At 40.9% G+C, this 18044-nt stretch overlaps 1 protein-coding gene across 1 annotated transcript in view; it reads right to left on the reverse strand.

Moving 5' to 3' along the window:
• Positions 1-502: 502 nt before the first annotated feature.
• The window catches only part of LOC104984132 (putative uncharacterized protein FLJ22184), a 60715-nt gene continuing 43173 nt past the window's right edge, over positions 503-18044 (reverse strand). The window contains exon 5 of the mRNA XM_010833755.1: positions 503-865. Coding sequence (XP_010832057.1) covers positions 808-865 — 58 coding nt within the window. The 3' untranslated portion in view covers positions 503-807. The remainder of the gene's footprint in view (positions 866-18044) is intronic.

Here is an 18044-nt window from a genome sequence, read left to right on the forward strand (position 1 = left end):
AGAAATAGGCTTGCAGAGCTGCACAAAGCTGCCGTCTATAACTCTTTTTGTGGGCATCTAATACAAGACAGATAAATAAGTCAAAGTCATAACTGGTGTACTTTTGTTCAGGCTCCAGAGCTTAAGATAGGAACACAAGCATGCTGTGTCAAATCAACTCTAGCGGTTACAGACGGACAGACGATTCTGTCACCAGTAACAAAATTTATAGTTGTCAGCAATAACTGGCTGGAGTTACAGTTGTCAGCATGGCCTGGCCACTGTCACGATAAGCCCTTTGATTGCATCTAGTCACCATTCAGACAGGCTACTGAATTTTAGTGACCAGAACAATTAGCTGGCCTGTCATCTCCCACTACCTCGAGCTAGTTTCTACAATGGCTCCAATACAAGAGCTTGTGGCTCCTCAGGAGTGGGTCGATGGGGAATGGGGCGGTGGGGTGTGTGCGGCTGTGTGGGGGTTGGTGTGTGGGGGGGAGTGGTGGGTGTGTGTGGCTGTGTGTGTGGGGGTGTGTGGGGTGTGTGTGGGGGGGGTGTGTTTGTGTGTGTTTTCATGGTTCAGTTCTATGACTACCAGAATTTTAACTTGGTTGTGCTGCTTACTGGCATTCAGTACCCTCTGACAAGACCCTAGATGTAGTCCACAATACTAGACAAACTATCATAGGGCCATTACGGGGCCACGATGAGTACTTCCCTAAATAATAACCAAATTCAATCAATCCAAGTTCAGTAGAACTGAAAACACGAACAAACGCCTTAGAGAAGAAGGCAGGAAAGTGTAAATAAACCTGGGACCTACCTTGTTTACAACTCCCACAGACAGATGAAATTCAATTCCATGCCAATCATACCCCTTCGATCACTAAAACACAAACAGAAAAATAAAAGTTCATGCCATATAAGCAGTTCTTCCAGTTCCTACAAGGTGCTTGGTTTCAGAGGTGACCAGCTATTTATCTGCTTCCTATTCTCTCCACTCCCACAACAGCAGCTGAGTGTCACTGGCAAAAAGGCCCAGATATTGGGGGCAGGAGGAGAAGGGGACGACAGAGGATGAGACGGCTGGATGGCATCACCGACTCGATGGACGTGAGTCTCAGTGAACTCCGGGAGTTGGTAATGGACAGGGAGGCCTGGCGTGCAGCGATTCATTGGGTCGCAATGAGTCGGACACGACTGAGCCACTGAACTGAACTGAACGTGGAGTTAGATACAGGTAACACTGATTGAACACTAATTATATGCTAGGCACTATTCTAAGTGCTTAAATGTACTAATTAATTTAATTCTCACAACCCTATGAGATATTGATCAACTCATTTTACATACAAATGACAACTGACCTGTACCTCTGAAAATTGCTCTTTCAGTTCAGTTCAGTCGCTCAGTCGTGTCCGACTCTTTGTGACGAGAAGCGAAAAGCAAAGGAGAAAAGGAAAGATATACCCATCTGAATGCAGAGTTCCAAAGAATAGCAAGAGGAGATAAGAAAGCCTTCCTCAGCAATCAATGCAAAGAAATAGAGGAAAACAAAAGAATGGGAAAATTGCTCTTATTAGTGTAAAGAAATGCCTCTTAAAAATGCAGGCAATCTCAAAAAATTTTTAAAATGTAGGCAATCTCAACCACTGTTGCTGGGCTGTCTCAATGGTTGATGTTTATAAAATGTTCCATATTCATCCATTCATTTTATATTTCTTAAGTCCCCATGGTGAGCTGAGCACTACACTAGGTGTTAAACAGGATTCAGTCTCTGTCCTACAGAGTTGAGAAACTAGTTGGGGAGATCATACTAAATCCAAGAAACAGTCCAAGAAATGGAATGTCCTATTATAATGTACACTCTCTCTGTGCAATCATTCAGTTAAAAAAAAAATCAGTAACCTTTGGGAAAAGCAAAGGAAAGCTTCACAGAAGAAGTGCCTTAAAGTTGGACATTTAAAAAAAAAAAAAAGGCAGACAGGAGAAACGCCCTACGGGCACGGAAACAAGAACAAAACCATGAGGCAGAGACAGTCATCCGGGTCCTTCATCATCTGATCCCATCCAGTCTCACCAGCCTTTGCCCTTGTCCACTGGCCTCTCTCCCCCTCCTCACTAATCATGTCCAACTTCTTCCTTCTAGAATACACAATCTTTGATAGCTCTGTTGTTTCTCCTATTGCCTTGAAAGTTCCCCCACTCCCCAACCCCAGACTTTTTCCCTGGTAGGTAACATTAACTAATCCTAATACAGAGTAGGTACTCAATAAAATATAACCTCTGTTATAAATACTATTATTCAAGATTCCACTGAAACATTTTTCTATAACCTTTTCCAATTCTCCAGAGTTAATCTACTGGCCTCTCTGCCACACCTGCGTGGAACGGCATTTGTCCATTTCTCCACCAGGACGATAAAACATTCTCCTGTCCTCAGGTTTCTTTTTTGCTCATCTCTTACTTGAACAGGTAACATCTTTTATATGACCCTATATCCCCCAAGACCTAGTGTCTGGCACGTAATAGGTGCCAATTATGCACTTGTTGACTGAAGGTCCAACAGACTCAAATTTACAAAATGAATAACGACAGGATTCCTCTAAAAAATCAGGACTTCGGTGGTGGTCCAGTGGTTAAGACTCTGCACTTCCACTGCAGGGGGCACAGGTTCAATTCCTGGTCAGGGGAACTAAGATTCCACATGCCCCATGGAGCAGCTAAAAAATTAAAATATTAAAAAGACTAAAAAGTCAGTTATTTAGTACATTTAAACAATTCAGTTTGTCAGAAATTTAATGTACTTTAACATCTTCATGAATATGTATGCTACATAATTATACCAACAATTCATGCACAAAAAAGTCAAAGTGGATTCACCAAACACAACCAGCTGACTAGTTTTTGCTTGATAAAAAAATAAGGTCCTCATCCATGCCAATGGACAAAGGTAAAATTAAGTGAATTGACTATTTAGATATTGTGGATGGTGATCTTTCTCACTGAAATGATCCAACTCGAATGCAGCTGTTTAGTCTCTAAGTCAGGTCCAACTCTTTGTGACCCCGTGGACTGCCATCTGCCAGACTACTCTGTCCATGGGATTTTCCAGGCAGGAATACTGGAGCGAGCTGCCATTTCCTTCTCCAGGAAATCTTCCCGATCCAGGGATGGAACTCGTGTCTCTTGCTCAGCAGGAGGATTCTTTACTGCTGAGCCACCTGGGAAGACGTATGTATGTTTAAATAGGTATTTATACTGGCTTTAGTCACAGATGGTAGAGGTTACAAATTTAGAAGACCAATCATAAATTAAGGTTTATTTATAGAAACTTTCCATATGGTAAGAGTTTAAGAAGTAAGACAGCAGCCTTTTTCTCTGCCCAAAGCAGAGGGTAGCAGAGTGCCAGAGGACCAGACCCTCTCTTGACTCTGCTCCTGACACTGCTTCCAGCAGAGGAAGAAAAGTGCCGGCCACGAAGGAGCCTCACTGGCATCAGTCACCCACGGCAAGGCGCATTTTCAATGTCTGTGCTCTCCAAGGCTTAAGTATTCACTTTATACAGGTCTGTGTTCATTGAAAGCACAATTTGTGGCTTGGAACTTAAAAAATGTTCTAATGTGCTGGTCTGCCCACATACTAATTGAGTCCGCCAGGTTTGAACACGCCAGGCTTAAAATACTCCTTAGATAGTTGTGCAAAGGTATGAGCTCAATCCTTTATTCTCAGGAAAAGGAACTCAGTCAGGGAGAATGACTGTAGCAATAGTATTTCGATGAAAGCCATAGCAGAAAAAGTCAACCGAATAGTTTTGAGTTACTATTTTAAAATATCATAATAGAAATAAGATATGTGCTAATGACAGATTGCTTACAATGATTAATCTCACTTAAAATGAGATCCTGGTTTTTAAGTTCCAAGTTGTCAGAGAAAGTATTTTGAAACTGATTTCTACATGAGACCATCTCATAAAAAAGTTGTTTTAGTCATCCACTGACTAAACCCCTTCAGAATCCAGTCTAACTTACTTTATATTGAAACAAATTAAGTGCTTTATATGAACAGTATTATAAGCAGAACTTTTTTACTCTTTTATCAGCTTTAGAAAAATGCCAGTAAAATTGAAATGACTGAATTTTTATAAATAAACCTCACAAGCTCACACATCTGATCCCTTCCATCTCAGTTGGGGAACCAGAGCAGAAAGGGTTCAATGACCTGATAACAGGGAGACGGGGACCAGAATCTGACTACTAATCCAATTAATTTATTCTACTCCAAACTACCTAACACACTGTTTTATCAAGACAGAACATGTTTTGGAAATTACAATGGAAAAAAGTTTAAATACCTACACTTATTCACTAGCTGAAAAGAATTTAAAAACTAAATTTGCACCCTAAAGATGTGAAAATGCTGTCCCTTAAAAACTTGAGCAACAGAAAAATTACAGCAGTTATTTTCAATGCTTTTGGCTCAATACCTGCTTACACAGAATCTTTGCTAGGAGTTTAGCTTTAAAAAGTTTTTCTCACATTCCCAAGGGTATGGGAATAATTTTTACAATCTAAGATGACATTATCCTTATCTTTTAAAACATAAACTTCCTGCCAAAAAAAAACTAATTTCACAGAATCCAGGGTCATCTTTCAAACAAACATTTCTTTTGAAAGAATGCTATTGTCTCACTTTAATTTGGGGGGAAAGAGATGCAAAAAACCGAAGAAAAGTAACAAAAATAAAATGGAAGGAAAACGAAAAAAGGAAGAAAAATCAGTATAAATGTTTGTCTGATATCAAAGAAGGAGGAGAAAAACAATTTTCAATTTAATATATGAACGACAGTTTTTACACAAGCTCATCTACAAGGTATGGTTACATAGCTCCTCAAACCGAACACCTAGAAGAAAAATCTAAACCTGATTTTTGCCTGATTCCTCTATCTGTTCTTTCTTCCACTTCCAAAGATAAGAGCATTAAGTGGATTGGGCCTCCTGGAACAAGAAAGGAAGTGAGAAATGTCAGTCCATGCAAGCCCCCTCAAAGTGCTGGTACTGGCTGGGACTATTAATACTAGAGAGCCTCAAAGCGAGAGTCAAGAAAGACCACTGTTCCCAGACAAGTCTATAACCTCCTCTAGAAGAGACTAGAAACATGAGGAGCCATATACTCTGCAGCCTTTCACATGCACCAAAAGCCCTTCCTTTCCTATTATCAATTTAACTTGGACAGAAAATTTAAAAAACATTTAAGATAACATTTAATTAAGATGACAAGAGGAAAAAAGAAGCAAAACCATATGTACTATATATACATATATATGATGGGGGAAGGGATAATTAAGATCTATGTAGTCCGACTATCAACACAGCTGCAGCACTCAACCTAACACATGCCTGTGTGTACATGCTCAATCACTCAGTCCTGTCCAACTCTGCGACCCCCTGGACTGTAGCCCACCAGGCTCCTCTATCCATGGGATTCTCCAGGCAAGAATACTGCAGTGGGCTGCCATTTCCTACTCCAGGGGATCTTCCCAAGCCAGAGATAAAACCCACATCTCTTGAATCTCCTGCACTGGCAGGTGGATTCTTTACACTGCGCTACCTAGGAATCCCTTGCTAAGGCACTAGAACACAGACATAACTTACAAATAAAAAACTAAAATCTCAAACCCTCCATGCAGATGGAGAGTTTCCAACTCTATTAAAGTTCCCAGTTTCACCTTCCCCTGCCAGCACTCCGTAACAAGTCATGGAAGCGTTGCCCATCTCACTGTGTATGAAGACTGAAGTCGTAGCTCCAGATGGGCAGATACAGTGATCACTTTTTGAAACTGCAAAGCAAAACTCACTTTATAGTTTTCCAGGTGTCTGGACATCTACTGTCTTATGTGATTCTCCTAACACTGTAAGGTGGTACTGACAGAGATGATGGGTGGAGAGTAAATCGCAACAAAGCCCTATTACAAGTGGATTTGCAGAGGAGGAGTCCATTTGTCTCTGAGTTCTAATCATTTTTTAGATCTCAAACCTGACTCTAACACCTCTGCAGCAAGTTTTAATAAATGCATACGTTCCTATTTTCTTAAACAGAATAAAATGAATATTACTATTCCTTGCTTTTTCTCCGTAATAAATTATTTTAATTTTTCAAAATAGGTAATATACAACTATGGTTTTAAAAAACCTCACAGTACAATGAACGCATCGTGAAACGTAGGTCTCTTTCCCACCCAGTCCCCCAGTACTTCTTTCAAGAAAGGATACCAAGGTTCTTGCCAGTTAACACTTTCTTAACAACTGGATCACTCTCCTATGCTTACAAACACAGCTGCAGTAGAGTGACTTAATGGTTATCGCCCCACCAGAGACAGCACATCTCCACCACCACTGAATCTGGAGGCCGGGCCTCACTGTGGCACCGCACGTTTGTACCCCCTCCCCACACACACTTCCACTCAAGTGCACACACGAGACGAGAGGTTTCTTGTACATATGCATGGTAAAATACTGTTGCTGTTGTTTAGTCACTAAGTTGTGTCCGACTGTGACCCCCAGGGACTGTAACCCGCCAGGCTCCTCTGTCCATAAGATTTCCCAGGCAAGAATACTAGAGTGGGTTGCCATTTCCTCCTTCACGGGATCTTCCCAAACCAGGGAAAAAACCCACGTCTCCTGCATTGGCAGGTGGATTCTTTACCACTGAGCCGCCTGGGAAGCCCACGGTAAAACAAACAAGACATAAAATTTACCATTCTAACCATGTTTAACTGTAAAATTCAGGGGCATTGGATTTACAATGTTGTGGGACCATCACCACTATTCACCTCCAAAACTTTTTCATCATCCCAAACAGTAACTCTGTACTCATTACACAGTAATTCCCCATTTCCCCTCCCTTGAGCCCCCACTAACACTAGTTTACTTTCTGTCTTTATGAATTTACCTATTCCAGGTACTTCATGTGAGAGAAATCATACAATATTTGTCCTTTTGTGCCTGGCTTCTTTCACGCAGCGTAGTTATCCTCAAGCTTCCCACGTTGTACGTTGTTTCAGAATTTCCTTCTTTCTGAAGGCAGAACAATATTCCATTGTGTGTACATAGCACATTTTATTTATCCATTCACCAGCGGAGGGACATCTGGGTTGTTTCTGTCTTGTAACTACTATGAATAATGCTGCTGTGAACACTGGTGTACAAGTGTTAAGTCCCTTCTTTCAATTCTTTTGGGTATTTGCTTAGAAGTAGAATTGCTGTACCTATGGCAGTTCTGTGCTTAACTTTTTGAAGAACCACAAAACTGTTTTCCGCAGTGGCTACACCGTGTTACAACTGGGATACCTAGGTTCCAGTTTTTCCTCCTCAGTTTTTTGGTAATAGTCATCCTAAAGGATGTGAAGTGGTAACTCACTGTGGTTTTCATTTGTATTCAAAGGAGAGGATTCTTATATCTATGGCTTCAAAACACTTTGCATTTGAAGGTATTCCTATGGCACTGGTCCACCTCTGACCCACAAAGAAGTGTCTGATCTGGCTCTTCATCGAGGTTCTCAAGAGTCTACCACTCATTCTGCGTCCCAGTCACTTCAAACCTTGCCTACGCTGACTACCACCATTCTCCACTCTGCCTTCTCTGCATGTCTTAATATCCTTTCACCTAGGTTTTTTGGCTTTCTTCTCAAGAAATGCTGACCTATTTATAACTAGACATTGCCAGTTTAATCAACAAGCTGCCTCAATTTCTGGAAGAAGTGACTACTCACAGCACTTCTGGCATTCAAGTCTTCGCAGGAATTGTCAACATGCTCAAAAGGTCTTTCTTTCTTGACTATCTAAGGCACTTGCTTTTCTTTTTCTTAATTTTGGGTTCAGAACTCTTCTGGATGCTTGAACATGACAGCAAATTGATCTCTGGATAACCAAAGTTTTATCAGAGGCATTTTCATACCTATTTTTACCTGCATTTAAGCAGAGCTTGCAGATAAATGAAATAAACACATTAAACCTCTCATCGCTCATAAAGAATACAACGAAGATGACAAAATTTAAAAGACTTTGGTTAGTATCCCACAATAAACTGCTATTTGACTGCCTAAGGTGCCTAGAACCTGGTAGGAACTAGATAAATATTTATTGAATGAATGGTTTAAGAAGATATAATATGGCAGCAGAGAACGTAGGCTTTGGAGTCAGATCCGGATTTGTATGTCAGTTCCAACCTTCATTAGTCATATGATCTTGGAATAAATTGCTCAGCTTCTCTGAGGCTCAGAGATGCTTAAAAAAAAAAAAGATAATACCACCTATCTTCCAGAATGACCATAAGGAGATGTTACTGCTGATATATTCAAATATATAAACCGCTTTGTTGGTATAGGCTCTAGGTACTTCAAAAACATGGATTTAAGCAAAAGCAACAGTTCAGTAGCTCACAATTCATTTATTTATTCAACAATCATTTAGTGAAGGCCTACTTCATGCAGGCACTGTAGCTGCAAAGACACATCAGTGATCGCGAAAGACGGAGACCCCTGTTCTCCCAGAGCTTATATTCTGACAGAGACATAAAAAATAATAATAAACATAATAAGTAAACTGCATAGATCTTAAAATGTAATGAGTGCTTTAGGGAAGAAAAAGAAAAGGTAGATGAGGATAAAGAGACTCAGAAGTGGTGGGAGCAGATCAAGAATGAAATCTATTCCACACCACAGTTACAGGTATGGGGTCAAATCACAGTAAATGAGGTAGAACGACAAATACAAGGAGCTCCTGGCATCTGAATTCTTCATCCAACACTGAGTTCTTCATCCAGATGGCAGCTGGAAGAGCCCTAACATGATCGATCACCTCCAGTCTCACAGGCTCCCCTTGTTCCAAACTTTCCCTAGAAGGTCCCCAAAGAAGAGAACAGACCAGAGCCTGGGAACAAACGCACCCAGACTGAACAATGGAGAGAGGGGCCGACACAGGGCTAGCGTGACCCACATTCTGAGTCAAGGCCACAGGAGAAATTGAAAAATCACTTCATCTCGGGGCTGGAAACGGACCATCATGTGTCAACAAATATTTTCCAAGTGACCATGTGCTAGATGCTAAGGATACACAGATGATTATGACAAAATCCCTATTCAAGGCATTGTGTGCTACGTACTTTTTATTACAGGCATTAACTAATCGTTATGGGAGTTCAAAGGCAGGAATAAAAAAGCAAAACAAATTGCCAAAACATTCAAAATAAATTGTGAAGAATCATCCCGGGATCACCACACTCACCATCTCCTACCAATGCTACAAACAGAAGACTCATCTGGTGCTTCCGGGCAAGGAGAAAGCAAGGCTGTGACCCTTGCAGGGACAGGCCTTGAAGCCTCTTAGAATCTTGTTCTCTCACGTGGTTTGTTAAAGCAAGCACTTGGGCTTCCAGGGGGCTCGGTGGTGATGAATCCACCTGCAGGAGGCCTTGGGTTCGATCTCAGGGTCAGGAAGATCCCCTGGAGAAGGAAATGGCAACCCACTCCAGTATTGTGGCCTGGGAAATCTCCTGAACAGAGGAGCCTGGTGGGCTACAGTGCATGGGGTCGCAGAAAGTTGGACTTCACTCAGCAACTAAAACAGCACCTAAACACCAAAGTAGTTAAAGGCTGTTATGATCATTTACATCCCCCCTTCCATTTCTTTTCCACAAAACATTGGAATCACAGGAGAACACTGTTCCAGTCCAACCATTCACTCAATGCCAATCTCCAAATTTTTTAAAAATAGTACTTAATCCTTTAAAATATTTGCTGGAAGAAAACAGTGTCTTATTTTCCTGTCCTAAAGGAAATTTTATTTCACCTAGGCTATTTACAGAGATCTAAGAGATCTAAAACTTTAACTTCTAGAATAAAACTAACCATAACCACTTCCGAGCCGTGTGTCTTTTCTGCTGGCCCAGGTTCCAACCCTTCCGCCTACCAAGGCTTAGGAGTCTTTCCAGGTCTAAGTCTGCCAGCACTCTTACTTTCCATTTTATGGCTAATTGTGACTCTCAGGAATCCAGCCACAAAGTACTGTGGGAAATTGTTAATCCACACACTATATTTCATCTTCATCTTCCAGACAGAATCTCAAAGGCCTGTAAAGCACCGTGTCAAAAGTATCTGTCTTTATACCTCTCCAAAGGAAAAAACAGAAACATCACTTTGCCAACAAAGGTCCGTATAGTCAAAGCTATGGGCTTCCCTCGCAGCTCAGTGGGTAAAGAATCTGCCTGCAAGGCAGGAGAGCAGGGTTCAATTCCTGGGTCGGGAAGATCCCCTGGAGAAGGAAATGGCAACCCACTCCAGTATTCTTGCCTGGAGAATTCCATGGACAGAGGAGCCTAGCAGGCTACAGTCCATGGGGTTTCTATAGAGCTGGACACGACTTAACCAACTAAACCACCACCACGGTTTTTCCAGTAGTCATGTATGGACGTGAGAGTTGGATCATAAGGAAAGCTGAGCACCAAAGTATTGATGCTTTCTAACTCTGTTGCTGGAAAATACTCATGAGAGTCCCTTGGACTGCAAGATCAAACCAGTCAATCCTAAAGGAAATCAACCCTGATATTCATTGGAAACACTGATGCTAAAGCTGGATGGGCCACCTGATGTGAAAAGCTGACTCACTGGAAAAGACCCCGATGCTGGGAAAAATAGAAGGCAAAAGGAGAAGAGGGAAGCAAAGGGTTGGATGGTTAGACAGTCTCACCGACTCAACGGACATGAGTTTGAGCAAACTCCAGGAGACAGTGAAGGACAAGGGAGTCTGGCATACTGCAGTTCATAGGGCAGCAACTGAACGCTGAACAACAACTAAAGGAAAAAACTTATCTCTGACTTATTTTCACTTATTTCACTTGTTTTCACTTATTTGTAATCTCTCTACATCCAACAGAAACATACTTCACCAGGATAACATATCTCAGCAAACTGCCGCTATCTCAGCAATTACAATGCAGTATATGCTTTCAATAATGAGTCAGGCCTTGGGAGTGGTTTAGCACATGGAAATTCACCAGCTGGCATCTACAATTAGATTCAAGGAGGCAAATGGAATTTTTCTGTCAGGTTTTTCCAAAAGTTAGCTGGTTCTTAAATTGATTATACCCTTCTGAAGTATTTACAGATGAAATGATATAATGTCTGGGATTTGTTTTTAAATACTGAGGCGGAAGAGGGGAGTAAGGTTAAACAAGATTGGTCATGTGTTGATAACTGCTGAAGCTGGGTGGTAGATCCATGGTGGCGGTTGATTTTATTAGTCTCTTTACTTACACGTGTGTTTGAAATGTAGTCCATTAAAAAGATCTGATTTGATTTTTCTTAAAAGTACTTTACCTGACTGAGGAAATTCCCTTCTATTGTTGGTTTCCTGAGAGTTTTTGTCATGAATTGGTATTACATTTTCTCTTAAAAAAAAAAAAAAAGATCTGATTTTTTTTTTAAACTTATGTCATGATCTGGAGAACCTGAGTAACAAAGAACAAAGTGATTCTTGGAACCAATGAGCCCCATAATCTACCAGAGTAAAAACTGTTCTTAATATATATATCTCAATTCTAACACTTAGTTTTCACTGAACAAATACTTACCAAGCACAGCTAGCAGGTGCCAGGCACTAAGCTGAGTTCTGAGGACACAATGATAAAATCCAGTGGTGACCTGTTTTATGAAAGGGGTGAGCACACCGTGCCACAGACCAAACAAGAAGAGCTAATCCAACTCTGGCCAGGAAAAAGTTCCCAAGAACCATCTAAATTAATTTAACCAAAATGCAACCAGGGAAACAAAGCACCTAAAAAAGGCCGCACAGTGACCTTTATCGTCTTGTAGATTAAGGTCAGTAGGAAGATGTGCGCTCGTCTAAAAACTAAAGCACCTGTTTCCCTGTAAAGCAGAAATTATCAAACTGCCATTCATTCAATGAATATTTATTTAAAGCCTACCACAAGCCAACACATGCTAGACAAAAATCATGGTCTCTGCCCTCATAGAGTTCATAATTTCAGAGCACAGAAAGACAAAAACAAGCAAGTAAGCAAGCCATCAAGAAGAAAACTAAGTACAAATCGTTACCAGGTTATAAAAGAGAACAAAGAAGGAATTCTGCGGCAGAAAGCACCTACTTTTTAAATACGGTGATAAGGAAAGCTGGACCACTGAAGAGAGACCAAGGGATGACTGCGTGGCTGACTGAGGGAAAGGGCCCATGCTGTGAGGCGAGTGCAGACAAGGCGTGTGTGGGATGCGGGTCACAGGAAGAAACACCCATTCTACTCTAACTGTGATGGGAGACGGCTGGAGGTGAGGGTTTCAGAGAGAGAAGTGACAGGATTCAATTTGTGTTTTTAAGATCATTCCTGCTACTCTGGAAAGAATGCATTCAAAAAGAACAATAATGTTTACCCAGAAGAATTTTAGATGAGTAAAACCAAAACACCAGAATTGATTTGGCCAGTGAAAATCACCTCTGCATCCCCATTATCAACCTGAAATCTTTTAAATTACCCTACCAAGTCCAGGCTCCACGGTACAGTTTTTGTTTTGTTTTGAGCACTTACTACCCATAGGTCGAGACCTCTGAGGAGCTCCCTGGGAAGCTGAAACAAGCCTAGATGCCCGGGGTTAGCATTTTTCTCATTCTCCAATTGCCAAAGTCAGATTCATTTTCATTTACTCATCTCCTAATCCACAATCAGCTTCTTGACGAAAAAGAAAGGAGGAGGGAACTTCCTCCAGTTTTTCAGGCAACAATAAACTTACTGAGCATCTGATAAGGCATGTGATTGCACAACCTTTCTTACGGCCAACTATGTTCCAGGTGGGAACTCCACTATGAACGCAATTCTAATTCTGTCCAAGTTGGCTAGATCTCAGAAGGATGTCTAAAGCAAGCTCACTTAATTCTGCTTTTAAGAAACTTTCCTCATTCCAAAGTCTGAACAAGAATAAATTTCTAATAGCATTTGTAATTGACAAGGAAAGAAAAATAAATTTCATTGTCAATCCCTGTGACATGTGAATAAGCAACTTTGACAAAGGCATTAACAAACCAAGTTATGCTCAAAGAGATTTTACTGTCATTTCAAAAACAGAATGGAAAGAGGAGCAATGGACAGTACCAACATCTGTGGGGCTTTCCCTATGTTACGTCACTCATCTTGACGTCACTCCTACGAGAGAATTATATCCCCCTCTAACGGATGAGGACACAGGCCGAGAGAAGGCGGTACTAGTTCAGGGTCACACAACTATCAAGTGGCTTCCATGGCCCCTACACTAAACAAATGTTTAAACAGAGATCTAAATCCCAGAAAGTCTTCCACATGACTACTGGACTAACAGATAAGGAAGTTTACACATACGCGTGTGTGTTTCATCTGGGGGTCTAATCACCAACTGTACTATTTCTTCAGCGAGGAAAGCGTTTAGGATTCCTACTTGCAGACCACCGGAAAGCACCTCTGAAGAGACCAGGGAGTTTGATGGCAAAAGTTATCCAAGTTATTTGCCTTTAATGAAATCAAAAGAGCTTCTCCTTGAAGGCAGTGTATACTGGTACTTTCTTGGGGTTGCAGCAGTGACTCCCTAAGAAAAGCTTATAGGGGCTCACATAAAACCATTGCAGGACTGTCTGTGAGTGATTTAGGGTGGTGACACTGAGCAACACTATTCCGTCAACAAACAAAACCAAATGAGACAGCAGACACGAAAGCACCCAACAGTGGCTAGCATAAAATACTCAATAAAGAACAAGCTTCTTCCATTATCTGCTCTGAGTCATTGGCACAAAAAAAAAAAAAAAAACTGCTGGATGGAGTCATACCATTTTACTTAGTTGGGAAAACTAATGAAATTCTCTTCCTCTCAAATCCAGCCAGACTGAGTTTAAATATCTGGGCCCATATTTGCTAAGAAAAACAGGGACAGAGCCAGCAACATTTCAGAAGTCAAAAGTCTTCCCTTAAAAATGATTTTATTTATTCCATCAGTCAGCAGCAGAACAATGGACAAAACGGTATCTTTAACGCAAGTCTTAAGAGTTGAGTGCAACACAACCCAGCAAAACCACCAAACTGTTGCTGCAATCGACATTACGATCTGCATTCCTCCATTTCTATGATCCCGGAGCGGCCACACACAACCTGGCATATTAATTAGATCACTGCTGAACACCTCATGCAGGGCCAAATGAGTCTTCAACTATTTTAATGGTTTAACTTTTGAAATGGGATGATCTTCTCTATAAAACATTCTTTGAAATTAATTCTATCATTTAGATGCTTCTGAGATTCAGACCGAGATTAACAACCACCTACCCTAATTAAAGTTGAGACAGTGTGAAATGGTAAAGACTGCTGGAATGAACATCGTGATAAATATAAGGATCAAATGAAATCACAGAAGGGCTTTTTAGGGGTCATCTAACTTAATGCTCTTACAGAGGGAAAAAATTAGATGTTAGAAAACTTGTTCAATATTATACAGCTTATTAGTGACAAAATGAGGTGTTTTTTTTTAAGTCCCAAGCCTACTGATGCCCCGTTGGCCAGCTGACCTCTCTCTACTAATAAAAGCCGCCACTTTTCAGATAATCACAACATGCCAGGTGCAGCACCAAGGGTTTTACATATGTGATCTCATTTAATCTCACCACAATCCTATGAGGAAGGCACTATCAAACCATTTTATAAATAAGGAAACCAGGATTCAAACCCAAGTCCGTCTGATGCCAAAGTCTTTGGTTTCAACCACTATACGATGCCTCTCTACTTTCCATTCATTCATTCATCAAATACTCGCTAAGCAACTATAAGTGATCAAGTTCTGTCTCAGCCCTAGAGACACTAGTGATGCAGACAGACAAGGTCCCTGCTCTTATGGTAACAACTGAAAAACAAAAAAAGCACTGCAGGTATGACTGATAAGTGCTGTGGAAGAACAGTAATGTGATAATAACTACAGAGGCAACATTATGCCACCAATCATATATGAAAACACTAAATACATAAAAAGACTACCATCTCAGAGATAACATTAGGATATCTACTAAGAAAAAAAACAAAACAACAAGCACTGGTAAGGATGTAGAGAAACTGCAATGCTTCTGAAGTGTCAGTGGTAATCTACAAAGAAAGTAAATTTAATCTTAGATAGTGAAGTAACTAAACCAGATTCTGAGTCCTTCAAATATAATAGGGATTTGAAACAATATATTCTGAAAAGCAGAAACCACTGTCCTCTTTCTTCAGTATGATACTAATTATAGCACAGGCATAAGCAGAAAACAAGTATAACAGATCTTTCTAAATTAAAATGGTGGAGAGGTCTGACAGAATGTGGTCCACTGGAGAAGGGAATGGCAAACCACTTCAGTATTCTTGCCTTGAGAACCCCAGAAACAGTATGAAGGCAAAAAGACAGGACACTGAAAGATGATCTCCCCAGGTCAGTAGGTGCCCAATATGCTACTGGAGATAATGGAGAAATAACTCGAGAAGGAATGAAGGGATGGAAGCAAAGCAAAACCACCACCCAGTTGTGGATGGGACTGATAGAAGCAAGGTTGGACGCTGGAAAGAGCAATACTGCATAGGAACTTGGAACGTTAAGTCCATGAATCAAGGCAAATTGGAAGTGGTCAAACAGGAGATGGCAAGAGTGAACACTGACATTCTAGGAACCAGTAAACTAAGATGGACTGGAGTGAGGGAATTTAACTCAGATGACCATTATATCTACTACTGCGGGCAGGAATCCCTCAGAAGAAATGGAGTAATCATCACAGTCAACAAGAGAGTCCGAAATGCAGTACTTGGATGCAATCTCAAAAACAACAGAATGATTTCTGTTCATTTCCAAGGCAAACCATTCAATATCATGGTAATCCAAGTCTATGCTCCAACCAGTAATGCTGAAGAAGCTGAAGGTGAACGGTTCTATGAAGACCTACAAGACCTTCTAGAACTAACACCCAAAAAAGATGTCCTTTTCATTATAGGGGACTGGAATGCAAAAGTAGGAAGTCAAGAAACACCTGGAGTAACAGGCAAACTTGGCCTTGGAGTACAGAATGAAGCAGGGCAAAGGCTAATAGAGTTTTGCCAAGAGAACGCACTGGTCATAGCAAACACCTTCTTCCAACAACACAAGAGAAGACTCTACACATGGACATCACTGGATGGTCGACACTGAAATGAGATTGATTATATTCTTTGCAGTCAAAGATGGAGAAGCTCTATACAGTCAGCAAAAACAAGACCGGGAGCTGACTGTGGCTCAGATCATGAGCTCCTTATTGCCAAATTCAGACTTAAATTGAAGAAAGTGGAGAAAACCACTAGACCATTTAGGTATGACCTAAATCAAATCCCTTATAATTATACAGTGGAAGTGAGAAATTGATTTAAGGGACTAGATCTGATAGACAGAGTGCCTGATGAACTATGGACGGAGGTTCGTGACATTGTACAGGAGACAGGAATCAAGATCATCCCCAAGAAATGCAAAAAAGCAAAATGGCTGTCTGGGGAGGCCTTACAAATAGCTGTGAAAAGAAGGGAAGTGAAAAGCAAAGGAGAAAAGTAAAGATAAACCCATTTGAATGCAGAGTTCCAAAGAATAGCAAGGAGAGATAAGAAAGCCTTCCTCAGCGATCAATGTAAAGAAATAGAGGAAAACAGTAGAATGGGAAAGACTAGAGATCTCTTCCAGAAAATTAGATACCAAGGGAACATTTCATGCAAGGATAGGCTCAATAAAGGATAGAAATAGTAGGGACCTAACAGAAGCAGAAGATATTAAGAAGAGGTGGCAAGAATACACAGAAGAACTGTACAAAAAAGATCTTCACAACCCAGATAATCATGATGGTGTGATCACTCACCTAGAGCCAGACATCCGGGAATGTGAAATCAAGTGGGCCTTAGGAAGCATCACTAGAAACAAAGCTAGTGGAGGTGATGGAATTCCAGTGGAGCTATTTCAAATCCTGAAAGATGATGCTGTGAAAGTGCTACACTCAATATGCCAGCAAATCTGGAAAACTCAGCAGTGGCCACAGGACTGGAAAAGGTCAGTTTTCATTCTAATCCCAAAGAAAAGCAGCGCCAAAGAATGCTCAAACCACCGCAGAATTGCACTCATCTCACATGCTAGTAAAGTAATGCTTAAATTCTCCAAGCCAGGCTTTAGCAATACGTGAACCATGAACTTCCAGATGTTCAAGCTGGTTTTAGAAAAGGCAGAGGAATCAGAGATCAAATTGCCAACATCCAATGGATCACTGAAAAAGCAAGAGGGTTCCAGAAAAACATTTATTTCTGCTTTATTGACTATGCCAAAGCCTTTGACAGTGTGGATCACAATAAACTGTGGAAAATTCTGAAAGAGATGGAAATACCAGACTACCTGACCTGCCTCTTGAGAAACCTGTATGCAGGTCAGGAAGCAGAACTGGACATGGAACAACAGACTGGTTCCAAATAGGAAAAGGAGTACATCAAGGCTGCATATTGTCACCCTGATTATTTAACTTATATGCAGAGTACATCATGGAAACACTGGGCTGGAGGAAGCACAAGCTGGAATCAAGATTGCTGGGAGAAATATTAATAATCTCAGATATGCAGGTGACACCACCCTTATGGAAGAAAGTGAAGAACTAAAGAGCCCCTCTTGATGAAGGTGAAAGAGGAGGGTGAAAAAGTTGGCTTAAAGCTCAACATTTAGAAAACGAAGATCATGGTATCTGGTCCCATCACTTCATGGCAAATAGATGGGGAAACAGTGGAAACAGTTGGCTGACTTTATTTTTCTGGGCTCCAAAATCATTGTAGTTGGTGACTGCAGCCATGAAATTAAAAGATGCTTACTCCTTGGAAGGAAAGTTATGACCAATCTAGACAGTATATTGAAAAGCAGAGACATTACTTTGTCAACAAAGGTCCGTCTAATCAAGGCTATGGTTTTTCCAGTGGTCGTGTATGGATGTGAGAGTTGGACTATAAAGAAAGCTGAGTGCCGAAGA

Source organism: Bison bison, unplaced genomic scaffold (genome assembly GCF_000754665.1).
Source record: "Bison bison bison isolate TAMUID 2011002044 unplaced genomic scaffold, Bison_UMD1.0 scf7180017863885, whole genome shotgun sequence".
Lineage (NCBI taxonomy): Eukaryota > Metazoa > Chordata > Mammalia > Artiodactyla > Bovidae > Bison > Bison bison.